The sequence below is a fragment of the Frankliniella occidentalis genome, unplaced genomic scaffold (genome assembly GCF_000697945.3).
Source record: "Frankliniella occidentalis isolate FOCC.00 unplaced genomic scaffold, Focc_3.1 Scaffold112, whole genome shotgun sequence".
Classification (NCBI taxonomy): domain Eukaryota; kingdom Metazoa; phylum Arthropoda; class Insecta; order Thysanoptera; family Thripidae; genus Frankliniella; species Frankliniella occidentalis.
This window is the reverse complement of record NW_026267240.1, coordinates 227,356-242,987: the sequence shown is the minus strand read 5'-3', so window position 1 is coordinate 242,987 and position 15,632 is coordinate 227,356. Positions and strand designations below refer to the sequence as shown.

At 38.8% G+C, this 15,632-nt stretch overlaps 3 protein-coding genes across 11 annotated transcripts in view; 1 reads left to right on the top strand and 2 right to left on the bottom strand.

The window, feature by feature from the left end:
- Positions 1-10,942, bottom strand: part of LOC113208357 (serine/threonine-protein kinase WNK1) — a 24,500-nt gene extending 13,558 nt beyond the window's left edge. For 6 of the 9 annotated variants that reach the window (XM_026425312.2, XM_026425314.2, XM_026425320.2 and 3 more), the window contains exons 1-21: positions 10,784-10,942; positions 9,430-9,946; positions 8,173-8,341; positions 7,572-8,077; positions 7,378-7,480; positions 7,089-7,261; positions 6,788-7,008; positions 6,554-6,711; positions 6,382-6,470; positions 6,040-6,268; positions 5,785-5,968; positions 5,522-5,682; positions 4,438-5,442; positions 4,128-4,343; positions 3,041-4,024; positions 2,573-2,658; positions 2,122-2,467; positions 1,828-2,028; positions 937-1,008; positions 173-313; positions 7-90 (exon numbers count right to left, since the gene is read on the bottom strand). In XM_026425312.2, the coding sequence (XP_026281097.1) occupies positions 7-90; positions 173-313; positions 937-1,008; positions 1,828-2,028; positions 2,122-2,467; positions 2,573-2,658; positions 3,041-4,024; positions 4,128-4,343; positions 4,438-5,442; positions 5,522-5,682; positions 5,785-5,968; positions 6,040-6,268; positions 6,382-6,470; positions 6,554-6,711; positions 6,788-7,008; positions 7,089-7,261; positions 7,378-7,480; positions 7,572-8,077; positions 8,173-8,341; positions 9,430-9,734 (5,433 nt within the window). In that variant the 5' untranslated portion in view covers positions 9,735-9,946; positions 10,784-10,942. Of the gene's footprint in view, positions 1-6; positions 91-172; positions 314-936; positions 1,009-1,827; positions 2,029-2,121; positions 2,468-2,572; positions 2,659-3,040; positions 4,025-4,127; positions 4,344-4,437; positions 5,443-5,521; positions 5,683-5,784; positions 5,969-6,039; positions 6,269-6,381; positions 6,471-6,553; positions 6,712-6,787; positions 7,009-7,088; positions 7,262-7,377; positions 7,481-7,571; positions 8,078-8,172; positions 8,342-9,429; positions 9,947-10,641; positions 10,698-10,783 lie in introns of all 9 variants that reach the window. The other 3 variants (XM_026425313.2, XM_026425319.2, XM_026425315.2) reach the window with 3 other exon arrangements.
- On the top strand, positions 10,933-13,757 carry LOC113208362 (N(G),N(G)-dimethylarginine dimethylaminohydrolase 1). Its single transcript, XM_026425328.2, has 6 exons — positions 10,933-11,301; positions 11,788-11,890; positions 11,979-12,076; positions 12,144-12,239; positions 12,331-12,459; positions 12,540-13,757. The coding sequence occupies exons 1-6, from the start codon at positions 11,050-11,052 to the stop codon at positions 12,663-12,665; spliced, it is 804 nt and encodes a 267-aa protein (XP_026281113.2). The 5' UTR covers positions 10,933-11,049; the 3' UTR covers positions 12,666-13,757.
- LOC113208363 (tetratricopeptide repeat protein 1) lies at positions 13,094-15,632 on the bottom strand. The gene is made up of 6 exons (XM_026425329.2): positions 15,469-15,632; positions 14,899-15,229; positions 14,639-14,812; positions 14,349-14,534; positions 14,214-14,268; positions 13,094-14,131 (listed from the first exon to the last, which is right to left on the bottom strand). The coding sequence occupies exons 2-6, from the start codon at positions 15,133-15,135 to the stop codon at positions 13,947-13,949; spliced, it is 837 nt and encodes a 278-aa protein (XP_026281114.1). The 5' UTR covers positions 15,136-15,229; positions 15,469-15,632; the 3' UTR covers positions 13,094-13,946.

Here is a 15,632-nt window from a genome sequence, read left to right as displayed (position 1 = left end):
CATTACCTTGACTAGACTTGTCCCAATAGGTGTTGGGGACACAGTTGAATCCGCAACGGTGCTGACAAGAAAGCGGGAAACTTTACGGACCTGATGGAAGAAAGAGAGAATTTTAAGGAAATTGACATGAGCTATTGATGTGAGCTATGAGGGAAGAAGCATTTGATCTTACCGGTGCTGGTTTGATCACAGGAAAATGTGCAGTGGGGGGAATATTTGATATGGCTGACATGGATGGTTGCTCTGTGAGTGACACACGGTGATGAACAGGGCTATTTGGTGCAGAGCCAACCAAGGGTAATCCTTCATCTCTCTGCAAATTATTAAAACCATGTAAATCTAAAGGTAACGCAAGTACTGTACATATCTGTAAAAACCTAGTCATTTTTTTATTTTTTTAATGACGGAAAGAGGGCAGAGATGTGGGAAAAATATAGCCTGAGCATACTCTGCTCCACATAAAGTAACAGTAACACAGGTTTTTCTTCCTTTTTTAAAAACCAACAAACAAAAACAAAAACAAAATATGAACTAGTAAAATTTGCATGCAACAAAATACCTACTTCACGAACCAACTACATATTATCTATAGCAAAATGTATCAAACAGCATAGCATTCGTTTTAATAAACCAGTACACAAAGCAGAAAACAAGGGAAATATAGCTTTTATTTTAGATAGATAAATTAACTAGAGGAATCCAGACAACTATTTACTATTTCATAAATAACCAAACAAAAGTAGTGAGGGTACACAAGCAGTTCAAGTTTAAGTTCTAGAAAAGCAACACAAAAGTCTAATTTAAAGAAATGATTTGTACAATATTGAGGGCTTACAATGCTTTACACTTGTTATAAAACAAAAAAATTGAGCTTTAATTCAACCACATCCACTAAAATTTTGCAGCAACACCATGCTGAAATGCAAGCACACTTACAGATCGGTGTCGACGATGCTGTTTGATAGAGGATTTGTAGGACCGCTGACGGGTTAGTGAAGCATGACGCACCTGACAGAACCGCACAATTAACAGCAGAACCAAAGAGACCACACCATGAACATGCATAGCAAGGAGATTGCATTTCTTGAGAAACAGGACAACTTGACAGCTTAGCACGTACATTGAAAAAGACAACCAGGAACCCAAAACGTAACCCTCTGATTATTGCAGCAGATTAGAAAGTTATAATTAAAATATTTGGAATAGGTTAAGTTAAAATGATGTTTTGATGAGAATGTATGCATTTCATGCAGAGCGAGAACAACCATGCAATTCAGTCATTACATGCATGAGTGTCTCCTATAAAGGGGGAAGGGGGCAGGATGGAGAAGGGAGAGGGGCGCGGGGCAGATGAAAACACAAGCATTCAAACTGAATGTTGATGTTAAGGTAGTGAAGAAAGTAGCAGGAGATAATATTTTTTGCTGCACTTTTGGAGCAAATAATTGCAAATTAGTTAGGAAATCAAATTAGAGACACAGAAAAAGGAACACACAGAAGCAGAAAAGTGAAGACATGGGTTGACAGGCTATAGGACATGGTTATAGGACTCTAGAAAATGTCACCTATCACCTACGGACTGTTTGTATTCATACAATCAAAATTTCTATGAAAACAAATGCTTGAATTTATTGAATAAATACTTCTGCTAACTTTCATTTTAAAATGTGGATTCAAACAAATTGTGACCCACATCAAACAAGCTATAAACACAAGGTATCCTCATAGTTATCCTCATTGTAATAAGAGTGTTATTACACCTTTAAGATTTTCTCAACAGTTAGTAGTACATGGGAATTGAGTACTAAGACATTGCTTTTTACTTACTCGGCCAACATCCAGGACAGAGTCATTATCACGTTCTCTTTCTCTGGGTCTGTGAGCAACTGGACTACCAGAGGTATCAGATGGGAAGCATTGGGACACAACTGGCAATTTGCTTGGATCAGCCTTTACTTGTCTGACAATCTCTTGGATCATTTCAGTAAATAGCTCTGCTTGGCTTTCTGGAAGGAGGTTTTCAGCAACCTAGGAATTTGGAGTAAGACAAATATAAGCAAGGAAAATTAACATTTACAATTGGAAAGAATATTAATGTTAGGTATGGATATTTTGACACACCAGATTTTTTGCAACATCTCCTGGGACATAATCAGCACAGTTAAACTTGAATGTAACTGTCTTATTTCTAGTTGTTTCTAACTGACACTCCACAGTTGGTCCCCTGCTTCCAGAAGGACTAGTGCTTCCAGATGATTTTTCAGAATCTTCACTGCTGGAGTTTGTGCCATCGTGATTAATACTAAGGACAGTCAATCTATTTCCTCGATCATTAGCAGCCTTGTTTCGCTTTCGTTGGTTAGTGCGACGGTTCCTCCTCTCAGTTGCTGTTTCAGGTACAAGACCAAGACCACCAGCAGCAGCAATAATACTGGATGACAACGCCTCTGCTGGATCACTTGCAGTGCTAGAGAAAAACAACAATTAATCATTAGATGGATTTTAAAACATGTCATGATACATTCGAACTTAAATAAGACACATTTGAAAAGAATAATGAAAGGAGACTTACCTGTCAGCTCGTGAAAGGACACCAGAATCAACTGTTGTTTGAGAAGAATGAGTAGGATGGTCACCAACTTCAGAGGATTCTACCAACTGCAAATGTATAAAATCTTAACTAACCAGTATTTAACAGTCTGAACAATTAATTAATAAGCACAAAGTGTATGGTCAACATAAAACTCATTCATACAGTCACATATAACAAAAACAGCCAATGGAAGCTTGCAAAGCCATGCACCCCAATAGCAGAGATATTAACTCTGACAAGTTTCATCTTAATGTTGAATGGTGAAAAGGAGAGATTTGGTTAATTTTCCCCCCATGTTAAGAATATTTTAAAAGGGTAATTTAGTGAATTTATGGAGCTTTTAATAATTGGAGATAAGACTTAATTGGTTAATTCTCACAAATATGCAAGTTTCCATTCAGTGAGTGTGTGCAGCAACAAATATATTTAAAAAATATTAAGTTATACCTGAGGGGAAGCAGAACATTTAAGCACAATAGGATCCTGGTCCACAGACGCTCTTCTAGAGCTTGCCTCAGAGCCCACTCCATATGGCGTTGATGTACCAGTGTTGGACAACTTAATCTCTGACACGCTGCCATTTTCAACTGGAGCTTGCTTTAAGTCTTCTCTGATACTGAGACATCGGTTTGGTTCAGTATCACAAACAACGTCTAGCCCTCGAGATATATTGACTTCTCTATTTACTGACTGCAGGTCAACTGATTCAGGAGACGGAGTGTAAATGTGGACTGGAGGGATTGATGTTGGATGCTGATGGAGAGACGGCGAGTCATAATGATACTTCAAAGCTGAGGAAAGTTGCTGTCCCTGTGCTTCAGCTGATTGTGGACAATTAGCAGGGGTCAAATAAGGGCTACCCTGGTTCACTTGGAACTGGCCTGAGAGATGAGTTGAGTCGGGAAACACAGGCGTTATGGTGTTTGAAGCTGGCACAGGAGTTGATGGCGGGACTGGTGTCTGGATGGGAGTGAGTGAAGGCGACTGATATTGGGCTACTTTTGGCACCTTGCCCACATCGCTCACAAGGTAAGCAGAATTTTGCTGCACCAGGAAAAACTGTGGTTGAGGGCCCACAGTTTGAACCATCTGCACACATGGCGGTCCACACGCCGACGATAACATGCTTGAGGGTTGAGCAGAAGCTAACGCCACATTTTCAGCCCCAGCAGTAGCGCCACACACTTGCACGGAAGCGCAACTTACATTATCAGCAGCCACAGTATTGATAGATTGCTCTCCACCCGTTTGACCTGCCTCCGAGTCTTGAGCACGGAGATGTGGCTGTGTAGGAACAGCAGGTTGAACCAACACCATGCCTCCATGAGCACCAGGCCCCACCACAAGGTTTCCATCTAATGTGGGAACAGGGAACATGGTTTGCAAGAGAGATGGTGCTGTAGCAGTACCAGTCATCTCCAGCAATGCATTCTAAAACAGCACAAAACATTACATATTAATTTCTTATTTTTTTTTTTATAAAAATCTTGAGAGAGCTACTTTTTCCAATGAAATGTGATACTACAGTTATTACCTGTCCAGACTGTGAGGATTGTGTCAACATGACTGGTGCTGATGTTTGGTGCAAGCTGGTAGCCACATACAATTGCTGCTGAGGAGCAGGAGACCGAAGGGTGGCTTGGACATAGGTACCTCCAGACGGGTGAAAGACTGGAGTGAAGGTTCCAACATACCCTCCAGATACTCCATTCACACTGCCAACGGTACCCACAGGCAGTATCTGAGAGGCCTATTAACAACAGAATAACAGAACAAATCATAAATTGACCACTATTGCGGCAAAGTATGCACGGCAATGTAAAAGATAGAGGACAAATACTCACCTGATGGAATACTTGGGTGGGATGCGAAACATTAGATGAAGATGGTGCTAGTGTTACAGTATTGTATACAGGCTGCAGTTGATCAGAATGTTGTTCTTCCTTAACCATTGTTTCTTGAACTTGTTCCAATGGGACTGTCACTTGAGTCAAACGTGATTGTTGTAGGTTCTCAGTATCTTTACTAAGCGTATCATATGACTGATGATGAGATTCTGTTGTAGGAATATCTTGGCCAACGGGTGCTGAAATGACATGGCAAGCTTCATGGGAGAGTAACTGGTCATTCCTGGATGAAATCTGTGGTTGACTGTCTGAAGAGGCCCCAAGTTTGACATCTGATTCATGACACACATTTCGGAAACCATCTTTTTCTTGAAGTTCTGTCTGATTGACAGTCTCGTGTAAGCTTGGTAGAAGTTGAGGTTGATTCTGTGATGTTTGGGGCTGTAATTCTAAAGCTGACTGAAGTTTTATTTGATCTTCTGAAGTGAGTTGGGGTAACAAAGTTGTTTGAGTCAGTCCCTGGGGTTGAGTAGAAACCACTGTATGAGGAAGAGACGACAGATCACCATGATGCTCGGTTTTTAGATCAGCACTCATTTGAGAGTGTTCTTTAAGGTCTGACTGAGGAAGTACATCAGAAATCAACAATTCTTGCTGAGGGTCAGAAAATGGTCTTAGAGAGGACTCATGCTGGTTTTCAAGCATTGTCTCATACTGACCAGCAGAGACCTGATCTTGAATTTGATCCTGTGTTTGATCTTGTGTTTGAGGTTGAATCTGAAGTGGAGTTAACTGTTGCATATGAACTTGTGATAAGGGCTGCATAGGTATCTGACCTGTAGATTGACTTTGACTCAAAGTATTGGGTGTCTGCAGCTGCGAATGAGGCTGACTCTGAGGCTGAGGTATTTGAGGTGCAATATGACTTTGCATCAATGATTGTTGCACACTTGAGTGTGAGACATCCCCTAACTCTACATGTTGTTCATCATTTTCAGTTATCTACAAGCAAGAAAGTTTAATTCAATTTCATACACTATCATTTGTAAAAGTATTAATTTTAACACATAACACCCCTTACCTGAATTGATTCCATTCTCTGTGGTGCTATGACCACATTTGAGGTTTCAGGTAAATAGGTAATCTCAGTTACAATGGAAGTTTGCTGGTTACCAGCTTGCATGGACATGCTGATTTGATCAGTTTGATGAACTGTCACATATCCAGAATCCGGAGAAAATTCTTATGTGCAGCATAAGAAAAAAAATTGTACATGTACATGAGGGCACTGGAAAGCATTGTTAGTTTGATATATGAAGGTATTAAAAATGAGTCAGTGGTTACCTGAGCCCGTGGTTAGATCACGTTGTTGGTCTCTGAATTCTCCAACCTCTGCATCAAGCGGATGAAACTGGCCACTTGCAAGCTGGCGACGTTCTTCTCGCTCTTTTGTTAAGGATTGAATTTGCGCCTTAATAAGTTTGGCCACCACCCGTGCATCTTCTTCCATAATTAATCCCGAATTAGCCTGTGAGAAAAATTCTTAGAAACAAGTATGCTAAAGTCAGACTGATGCAAAACATATTTAATATTACAAACCATCTCTTGGGAAACTTCATCAGCATTGTCATTTATGATATCAAAATCAAACTGTATTGCTTCATTTTCTTTATGCTTATTGGAGCGTTTCTTAGGGTCCAAAACTCTTAATCTAAATTCTACTTTTGATGCAACAGATGCAACTGCCTCTTCTCTAGAAACTAGTTCTACTCGTAAACCACAATCTTCGGCAAAAAACTCATTGTTTAATAAGTCTTTGATTCCAGGTCTTAAAACAAATAGATAAACAATAACAGATAAAAAAGACAGATGTCAGCATTTTAAAAAAATGAATTAGATAACAAAACTCTTCCACATTGTACTGATAAACAATAGACATACCTCTCTTCTCTCTTTAATCTTATACAATGCTCAATAATATCACGTATTTCTGGATTTTCTACCTTTTCAAAACTTTGAGGTTTTACTCCCTAGAGGATAAATTTTAGAGAATAAGATAAGATTTGAACATTCAGAATTGGACAATCAAATTAAAATTCTAAGTGACACTGACACTTATGACTTTTTTGTAGATTTGTGCAGGGCCTGTACATTCTGAGTATGGATATTCTGATGTGGCCATTTCTAGCATACACATTCCGAATGCATATACATCAACACTTTCATCATAGTGTTCCTCATACATTTCTGGCGCCATAAACTCAGGGGTACCTAAGTAAACGAAATAAAATAATTAGAATCCTTACAAATGAATACTAGGAGAAATAAATAAAGTGATTATACAAACCAATGACAGATTTAGCAAATGATCTATTTTTAAGAGTAGCAAGACCCAAGTCTCCAATTTTTACTGATCCAGTTGTGCCAGTGATAAAAATGTTGTCACATTTTAGATCTCTGTGTATTATGGGCGGACTTCGACTATGCAGGAAACTAAGCCCTTTTAGAATTTGTCGGCACCATGACTTCAAAACCTTAGGATTGATCTTCTTAAATCGTCGTAAATATCTGAAAGGATATGCTGATTGTAAAAACTAGTCAACCTAAAAGGTAACTTGTCAGTGAGCATACGGTAACAAACAACCTACGTTTTTAAAGTGCCTGATGTCATTAATTCAGTTACAAGAACAATATACTTCCTTTTAGTGAGGGTTACTTCCCAATAATCATAGAATCGTACAATATTGGGGTGCTGCAGCCCTTTCAACATTTCTGCTTCTTCACGAAACCGTAATCTTTCTGTTTTGTTCAATTTTTTTTCCTGTAGGTATATCAACAAAATAAAAACCAGTACACAGCTAAGCTCTTAAGGAGTGCACATTAATATGTAATAAGATATTTAATAAAAAGACAAAAATTCATTTTGAAAACTTTTACCTGCAATTCACACCAGGCAACTGCAACTCCAGTTTGTGTGTCCAAACCTCTATACACAGTTTTGAAACTTCCCCGACCAATTTCTTCCTCAAATTTTAAAAACCTTCAAAGAAACATATAGTCTTTATTACAACTCTCTAGAAAAAGAATGCATAAGAAAAACAAAACATCAATATGATTACAAAAATTCGTACCTTCCATCTGGAGAAACACCTATAGCTTTCTCCTCGTCATCATCTTGTGCCTGCCCTTCTGATGCCACAGAAGAAATAACTGCTGGCAATATTTCAGGTCCAACCAACAGTGCATCTTCCACTTTTGTCTCACTGTCAAGTGCAAGGAGGCCATCATCAACGACATCTTCCCCTCCCTGATTGACTAGTGTTTCTCCAGCAGCCCTAACTGTAACTGAAGCCTTGGCACTGCTAGCAAAGGGACACTCCTCAAGTGCTGTAGGAGTGCTGCATCCTTCATCATTCTCAACTTTGTCTAACCCAACAGGGCTAGGAGATGCATTTGTTGTGCGTGTATATCTGGGAGTTGGAATGTTGGCATTTTTCTCCTGGGATGGTAAATTGGGCACCGCATCCGAGCGGCTTGGTGATGGGTGCTGCACACTAGAGCTGGAGCTGGAGCGGGGTCGGGCGCGGGAACCACGCCGCGACCCACCTCGACAAACAGAATTTGAGAAAGAGCTCCCCTTCAAAAGAAATAAATAAAAATCAACAGTATTTTATTAAAAGAAAATATATGATCAGTAGAAAGTATTTGAACAGATTTTAATGAGACACATACCCTTGGCGAATGTCCGAGGCCAGAATTTCCCGTCCCCGTTGTGCCAAATCCTGTGCAACTGCTATAGTTGTTATTGCGGCTTTGGAAACTAGTTACACGGCCTGCTGGGGAGTGCTGAGATGATTGCAATCGGCCCTTGCCAGGAATAGGAGAACCATCTTGTCTTGAGCTAAAAAACAAAACAAATAATGTCATGGGATAAGAAAAAGTAAATGTTTTGTTCCTTAAAATTCGGTTACCACTTTTTTCTAAAAATTAACAAAAAACAACAATTTTAAAATTTTGCATTATTTTATTGTCTTAAATGTAATGTATCCAAATAGGTGAATAATTTCTATTTTTACTAAGGATATGAGAGGGAAGACAATACCAATGGTTCTCCACTTTCAACATTTAAAGGTGGGAAGACAATACATTTAAAAGTATAAAGTGGCAAAAACAAAAGGAAAAGCACCTGTCTAGTCTTATCTTTTCTGGCTTGAAAGCTAAAGACCACCAGAACCATCAGTATCTGTGTCTCAGATCATCAAACCAAGAAGCCGGACCAGCCAGTAATAAAGATAGATAGGTAGATGGACAAACAGATAGATTGGTGGATAGCTAGCTAGACAGACAAGCGGATCAGATAGACGGTCGGACGGTCGGGCAGAGCGCCAAACTGTAAGCCAGCTGCCACCGCCTGTCCGACCATAAGACCTCCGACCTGCAGGCCAAAGGCGCGCGGCCCGCGCCGACAGGCCAACCGCAGACGGGAGGGGCAGACAGACGGACAGCAGTTAGGCCGTCCCTGTTCCTCCAATCAAGTGTTATCTGTACCACTTGACATGACTTGCTCACAATTCTTTGGACAAAACCTGAGACTTTCAGAGCTTTTAATTAAGAAAAAAGAAACATGACCCAAAACTGATTTAATAAAAACCATTTTTAAAAAAAGAAACCAGGTCAGGTATTTAATTTAAGTTAGTGCCATACACTGAAGATAAAATAATACACAGTTAAAATACACACCTATGCAATAGAACTAGATTAATTATTAATTCCTTCGTTCAAAATGCTGATTTTACTCAGATACATACTTTGATTATACTCAAACTTGTTAAGTTAAAAGAAAAAATACCTTATTTGAAAAAGTCTTAGTTAACATCTAAGGAGTCATTAGGAGAAAATTCACTGACTAAGGTAATTGATAGAGTAAAAAAGTGGATACCAGTGTAAGAAAGAAGTTACTACAAAAAAAACATTGACAAAGTTACTTACCCTTCATTGGCATCCCTGAATTTGTGAGGTGAGCGAGAGAGGTTTGATGGATTTTGAACAACAGTATCCCCTTGCACATTTCTCTTTTTACTAGGAATAGTTCGACTAGGTCTATTTACTCCACCCCCACCATCACTGTCTTCATCTACACCTGACGTAGAACCTCTCCAGTTGCTGCTTCGTGCAATACGTCGATTGTGAATGCTAGTACTATTGTCAGTGATCACTGCAGAGTTATTACTGGATACAGCAGGGAGAATGTTGTTATTTCCACTTCTGCAAACACTTCGGTGGGTTTTGCTCATTGCACCACCAGCACAAAGCTGGTTATAAAACCCTTCTGTCTATATCTGCTGTAGTTTTTTTTTGGTAGAAAGTCTCATAATTGAAAATGTACCACTATATTCTGAGTTTACACTGTCTACAGGTTATTTACTTATTAAAAGAATCATTTTGTTTCTCAGATACTACAGTAAGAAGTAATTATCAACTTCCTCTTCAAGTAAATCTCCACATACTGAAACATCAAAACAGAATACAATAGAGATTACTATAAGTGCAATAGAAACTTGGAACATTTGCTAAGAATTCACATGTATGCACAAATTGAAATAGAACATAACTACCAACAATTGTGATAAGAACACTTATTGCAATCAAATAAAGAAAATTAACTAAAAATGAGCCTGTAGTCAATAAAAACACACTGTTATTTGGTGTCCTTGAATCATAAATGTACATTGTGATCTGAACAATACTTGTGACTTAACTTCACTCATTAGGATGATAAAAACACACTTAATGGCATGCCAAATGATAAGTTCGTTAAAAGTATGTTTGGCAAATTTGACATTAGTTCATGTAAGGTAACTCTAACCTACAAAATGGAACTGTCAGATATGCATACAGACACTTTAGGACTTTAAACGTTTGTTGGTTGATTGTGACTGCAAATAGGTATGGTAAAAACCAATTCGCCAGATCTAATGAATGTTGTCAATTTAGGACAAATATTTCATATGTACATGTATTGCTTTTCCAGAATAATTCTGGACAAGGGCGCTACGACCAGTGAATGAGCCAACCAAAGAAAAAACAAAAACAAAGAGACCCAAATCTCCAAGATGAAAAGGATTCACGAGATTAAGATGAATGAGAAAAAATACCACCGAATATGTTTTAACTAAATATTGAACATGTTTTAAGACTAACTTGATGTTTCCAACCCTCAGATTCCGCTGCAGTTTTAGGCCATGGAGCGCAAGACACTTGTTTATTGAACGTGTAGCGAACACAAAATATCAGTTAACAAAAATTAATAGCAGACAAACAGATTTAATGCCGAAAAACTCACGTTTAATTGCCCTAAATACGCCAAATCCAGCCTCAAAATTACAGGACCTGCCCAAGGCGCATTTAGGCATCAGTACCTCCCTCTATCGGCAACTTCTCAAACCATAAATGCAGATGACACTTCAAAAAGGAAGGGGTGGGGGAGGGGGAGCCAGACAAAAGGCGATCTGTACACCGCTCGCTGTACCGCCCGAACTGAGCCGAGCGCCGAGCGCTGGAGGAGGCCACAGAGGCCGTGCTGGAGGAGCGACAACGACGACGACGACGATGCCGTCTCTCAAAGTTACGCACGCCGTAGTCTGCCGTGTCCCAGAGTCGTGGTCCTCGGACGCAGCCCAGCTCGAGGCTGCTCGTCGTCAGCACGAGGCATACGTCCGTCTGCTGCGCGAGCTGGGACTGGACGTGGTCGAGCTGCCCCCGGACGAGGCGTTACCCTGCTGCCCTCTCACCGAGGACGCCGCCGTGGTTTGCAACGGTTCCGCCCTCATCACCAGGCCCGCTACGGCCAGGGCAAAGGAGGTGTGTGCAGAAGGAGGACAAGCAGGGTGCGGGGATGCCCTTACGGCCTACGGCCCCCGGTCCAGGTTGCTCATGAGGGAGTGTCAGATGTGACACTTGGACGCCCCTTCGCTGCCGGGGGGCCCCCGAAGGCCCCGAAGACGGTGCGAAGTGGGGTAGAGGGCCGGGGGGCTAGACGGGCCACAGTCAACAGTGTGATCACCAGGTTGGTCATCAGTACCACCTGATGTTGACTTAACACCGAAAGTGCTCAGGTGCACTCGACGTAATCATAACCTTCGTAGGGAATGCGTGTGGTCAGCTGTCACTGCGGGGCCAGCTGTCACAGCTTTTCATTTTCTGAGCATTGTAAAGACGTCAGCACCTATGCCTGCTTATCAAACTGACAAAATCATTTTAAAATAAATGAATTGATCTGGGATGAAAAAGAATTTTACTTCAGTACTATAACGGAATAAAACATTATAATTTTCCTCTTTGTTACAGATAGAAACCATACGAGCAGTTCTCAAGAAAGAGTTGGATTTACCAATCATAGAAATTGCTGATGAAAATGCTAAGTTAGAAGGAGGCGATGTTCTTTTCACTGGTACTGAATAAGTTGTATTTAATATATTGTCAAAAATACAAGTAAACTCCTAAGTGATCGTTAAATTGTTTTTATGGATGTTTGTTAGGTCGTGAATTTTTTGTTGGGATATCAGACTTTACTAATGAGGCTGGAGCACGTGCTGTGGCAGCGGCTTTTCCAGAATTCCCTTGCACCCCAGTAAAGGTGAGCATTTTGTGAAGATATTGCATATCAATGTACTTATCTCTACAAGCTATTGGTATTTTGACAGGTGTCTGGTAGCACTCATCTTAAATGTTTGGTTTCAATGGCTGGACCAGAGTTAATGTGTATAAGCTCTGGCAAACACTCCCAGGAAGTTTTGAAGGTAGCAGATAAAAATGAATAAATACACAATAATTCCAGAGATTGGGGGTCTTACTACAAATATCATTCAATTCAGAAATCTTCCATTACAGAGAATTGAAAGAGAAGCAACATACAGCTATCAAACATTGACTGTTCCTGAAGACAAAGCTGCCAACGTCATGTATTTAAATGGCACACTCATCCATAGTTCTGAAGATGAAATACCTGAATCTTCTAAGGTAAACTTTGTCTTTAATTTAAATATTATTTTTAATTAACTTGTATTATCTTAAATAGTGTACTTGATGTACCTCTGCAGGTGTTCTCAGAACGGATTGACTATTCAAGAAAGGCAGTGAATGTGAATGCCTTGACAAGTAAAGGGAATGGTCTCAGTTCTTGCTGTCTACTTTTGAGACGTTCAAGACACATTCGCAGCCTTTAAGAGAAATGATGATATCAGAATTTGTATGCTGTTTAAACTAAGAGGGAAATGTGCTTTGAATTTTCTGTTTTTATTTTTTAACTTTGATTATAGAATTAAATTACTTAAAACAAAATTTGTGAAAATGTCAAATTTAATTTTTCAATTTTAGCCATAAAGTTTAACTCATCAGTATTATAACTTTTGAAGCCTCCTTTCTTAGTTTCTGTAGTTATGTTTTTTATTTATATATGTACATATGTATTTTTGTTAGTTTGTTTTTGAAATGTGTGTCCCATAATTTCGAATGGCTGCTAAATTGGGGTACAGTGAGGATTCTGATTCATTCTGCCAAGGAGATGATCGTAAATGTAACCTTAAAAGCAAATTATTCAATCTTTTTGTCATCAGAAATTATATAGCAATTTTCATCAGCTTCTTAGTAGGTGCTCTTCTACTTTTTTTTTTTATTCAACTATGTGTTGATTTTTCTCACATTTTATTTGCCTTGTTCAAATTAGGAGAATGAAGCTATGTGTGCTTTGTGTTATTTATGATCTTTTATGGCTTATGCCTGATAGACTGAATAATCTGTGTAGTTAGACTTGAAATACCTGTTAGGTTGTTAATTATTGTTTTTGTTTAATACCGTTTAATACTCATTTATAACCGATCCATTCTGATCGGTTCTTATCATGCCTCACTGTCAGTGTTGGTCACCTTTCATATTTATGTTAATTCTTTCATCCCATCATGAAGTTTATTTTTGCATTATTCTACCCACCACTCTCTTGGTATAAGATTGACAGCAACCTTGCTCGTTGCATTTAAGTAACAGTATTATGCTACCTGTATTGATGCGTTGGCTATAGAATTTGTTACAATTTTGCATGTTTGCATAGTCCTCAAAGCAATCTGAATTTATATTTTCTATATTTTTTTTGCTCCATGAAAACCACAGTATTATGTTTTGTGAATTGAACAGATTTTGTTGCCTGAGGCCCTTTTAAATAAGTAGAATTTCATGATGCTGAACATCAAGCACATATCTATGTCTTACAAGTAACTTCATCACTACTTTGTTGAGAAATAAGTAAAAACCATGTTCCACAACCTTGTATCCCTTAATTTGTCTATCTGTGAATGTTTTCCATGTGGGCGGATCCACAAATGCACATGATTTATTGGGTGGTGTAGAAATATTGCACAGAAAGCAACTACAACCCACCCATATGACATTGAATTAACCATCCATCAGTTTGAGAACTTCATTTGTCTTGGAAGTTTTCAAAGACTTATTAATTATAGATGAATAGGGTTTAGAAGCAGAATTTTGGACTCTGAGAAGTTCTCAATGACACAAGACAAATAAGATTGCTTGAAATTTATTGAATATCCACCTGAGCCAGAGTCCTGATTAACTTGAAAGTTGTCTGTTGAAAGTCCGAATGGCCGCAGGAAAAGATTACCCAAATCCTTCAGTTTAGCTGCAAATAAAGAAGGTTGACATTTAGCCTGGTTATTTTGAGACAGTAATGTATTTATAACAAACAGGAAAATACTACTTACACATCATTTCAGTTTTCAATTTCTCATTTCGTTCATTTATGAGGTCAGGAAGTCTCTATTCGCAAAAAATAAACCAATTATACTATGTCAGCCTTCAGTTAGGTTCATAAATATAAACATTAATATATTACTTACCCTCGCAGCGATATTAGCTTCTCTATGACTAGGATCAATTTCCAAGATTTTTTTGCAGTCCTCAAGAGCCTCATCTAATTTATCAGTTGATTCATATAGCTGAGCACGACGCCAAAGAGCACGAATAAAGGTAGGTGAAAGTTCCAGCGCTTGACTACAATCCTCTATGGCAGATTTTGACAATCCCTAAAATTAGATTAAAATGGACGGTAAGTTCAATAGAAACATTAAGCCAAAATTACACAAATTATTTACATAAATCTAAAACAGGAAAATTGAAAGATGCTAACCAACTTCATTTTAGAGGCTGCTCTATTTGAAAACAACTTGGATCTGTCATTGGGATAAGAAATAGGACACGTCCTAAGAGCTAGGGTGTAAGAGATAGCAGACTCCCTGAAATCTCCTAAACGAAACTGTTCATTACCCCTTTCTTTTATTTCTTCTGCTTCGACTTTGCAGCGCTGTTCAAACAAGGAAAATAATTATTATTCAAGATGAATTTTCGTTGTACAGATGTATACTTAACTCAAAATAGCTCACAGCCTACCTTCCTCTCCTCGTCAGTTAGAGAAATCTCTTTATCTTTCAATGCTACTTCATCTATAATATCATCCCAATCGATGGACTCATCTTTTTTTGAATCTTCATCTACGTCACTGTTTTCCACATTTTCTTCAGCAGTGCCGACAGAGAGATTTTGAAGATCATCTTCAATGCCAGAGTTAGTTTCCTTACCAGGCGCACTAGTATTTGGTTGGGTTTCTTCGCTTGTGTTGGAGTCCATTTTCACTTCAAGATACAATGATAATGTGAATCTTAGACGCTGTGGGCGAAACCTGAGATCTCGAGGGCTTGAAGACAAAGGTTAGATTCGCGAACTGAAAACAAACATACACAATACTGTATGATATGATTATTATCGTTATTATAAATGGCTGAGAAGACGAAATGTTTAAGGCTGTAAGCGGCAAATAAGCAGGAAGTAAAATGGAAATGTTTAATGTGTCAAATTTTGCAGTTGTGACGCATAAGTATTTGTTGTCATCTGTCATGAATACGTAAATTTATAGATGAGTGGCTAGGTTTGATTAGATTATTTTCTTGATCCGATACATACCAAAATGAAACATTTATCAGTCTTTGAGCTTATGCACACACGATGTCGATGTGAGACATCAGTGCAAGTTTAATCAGACAACTGACTCTACAAAATTACAAATCTTCAGCTTCTGCACGGCAAAGGCAAGATGTGTTTAGAGGGGAAGAGCAGACTTCATGTTG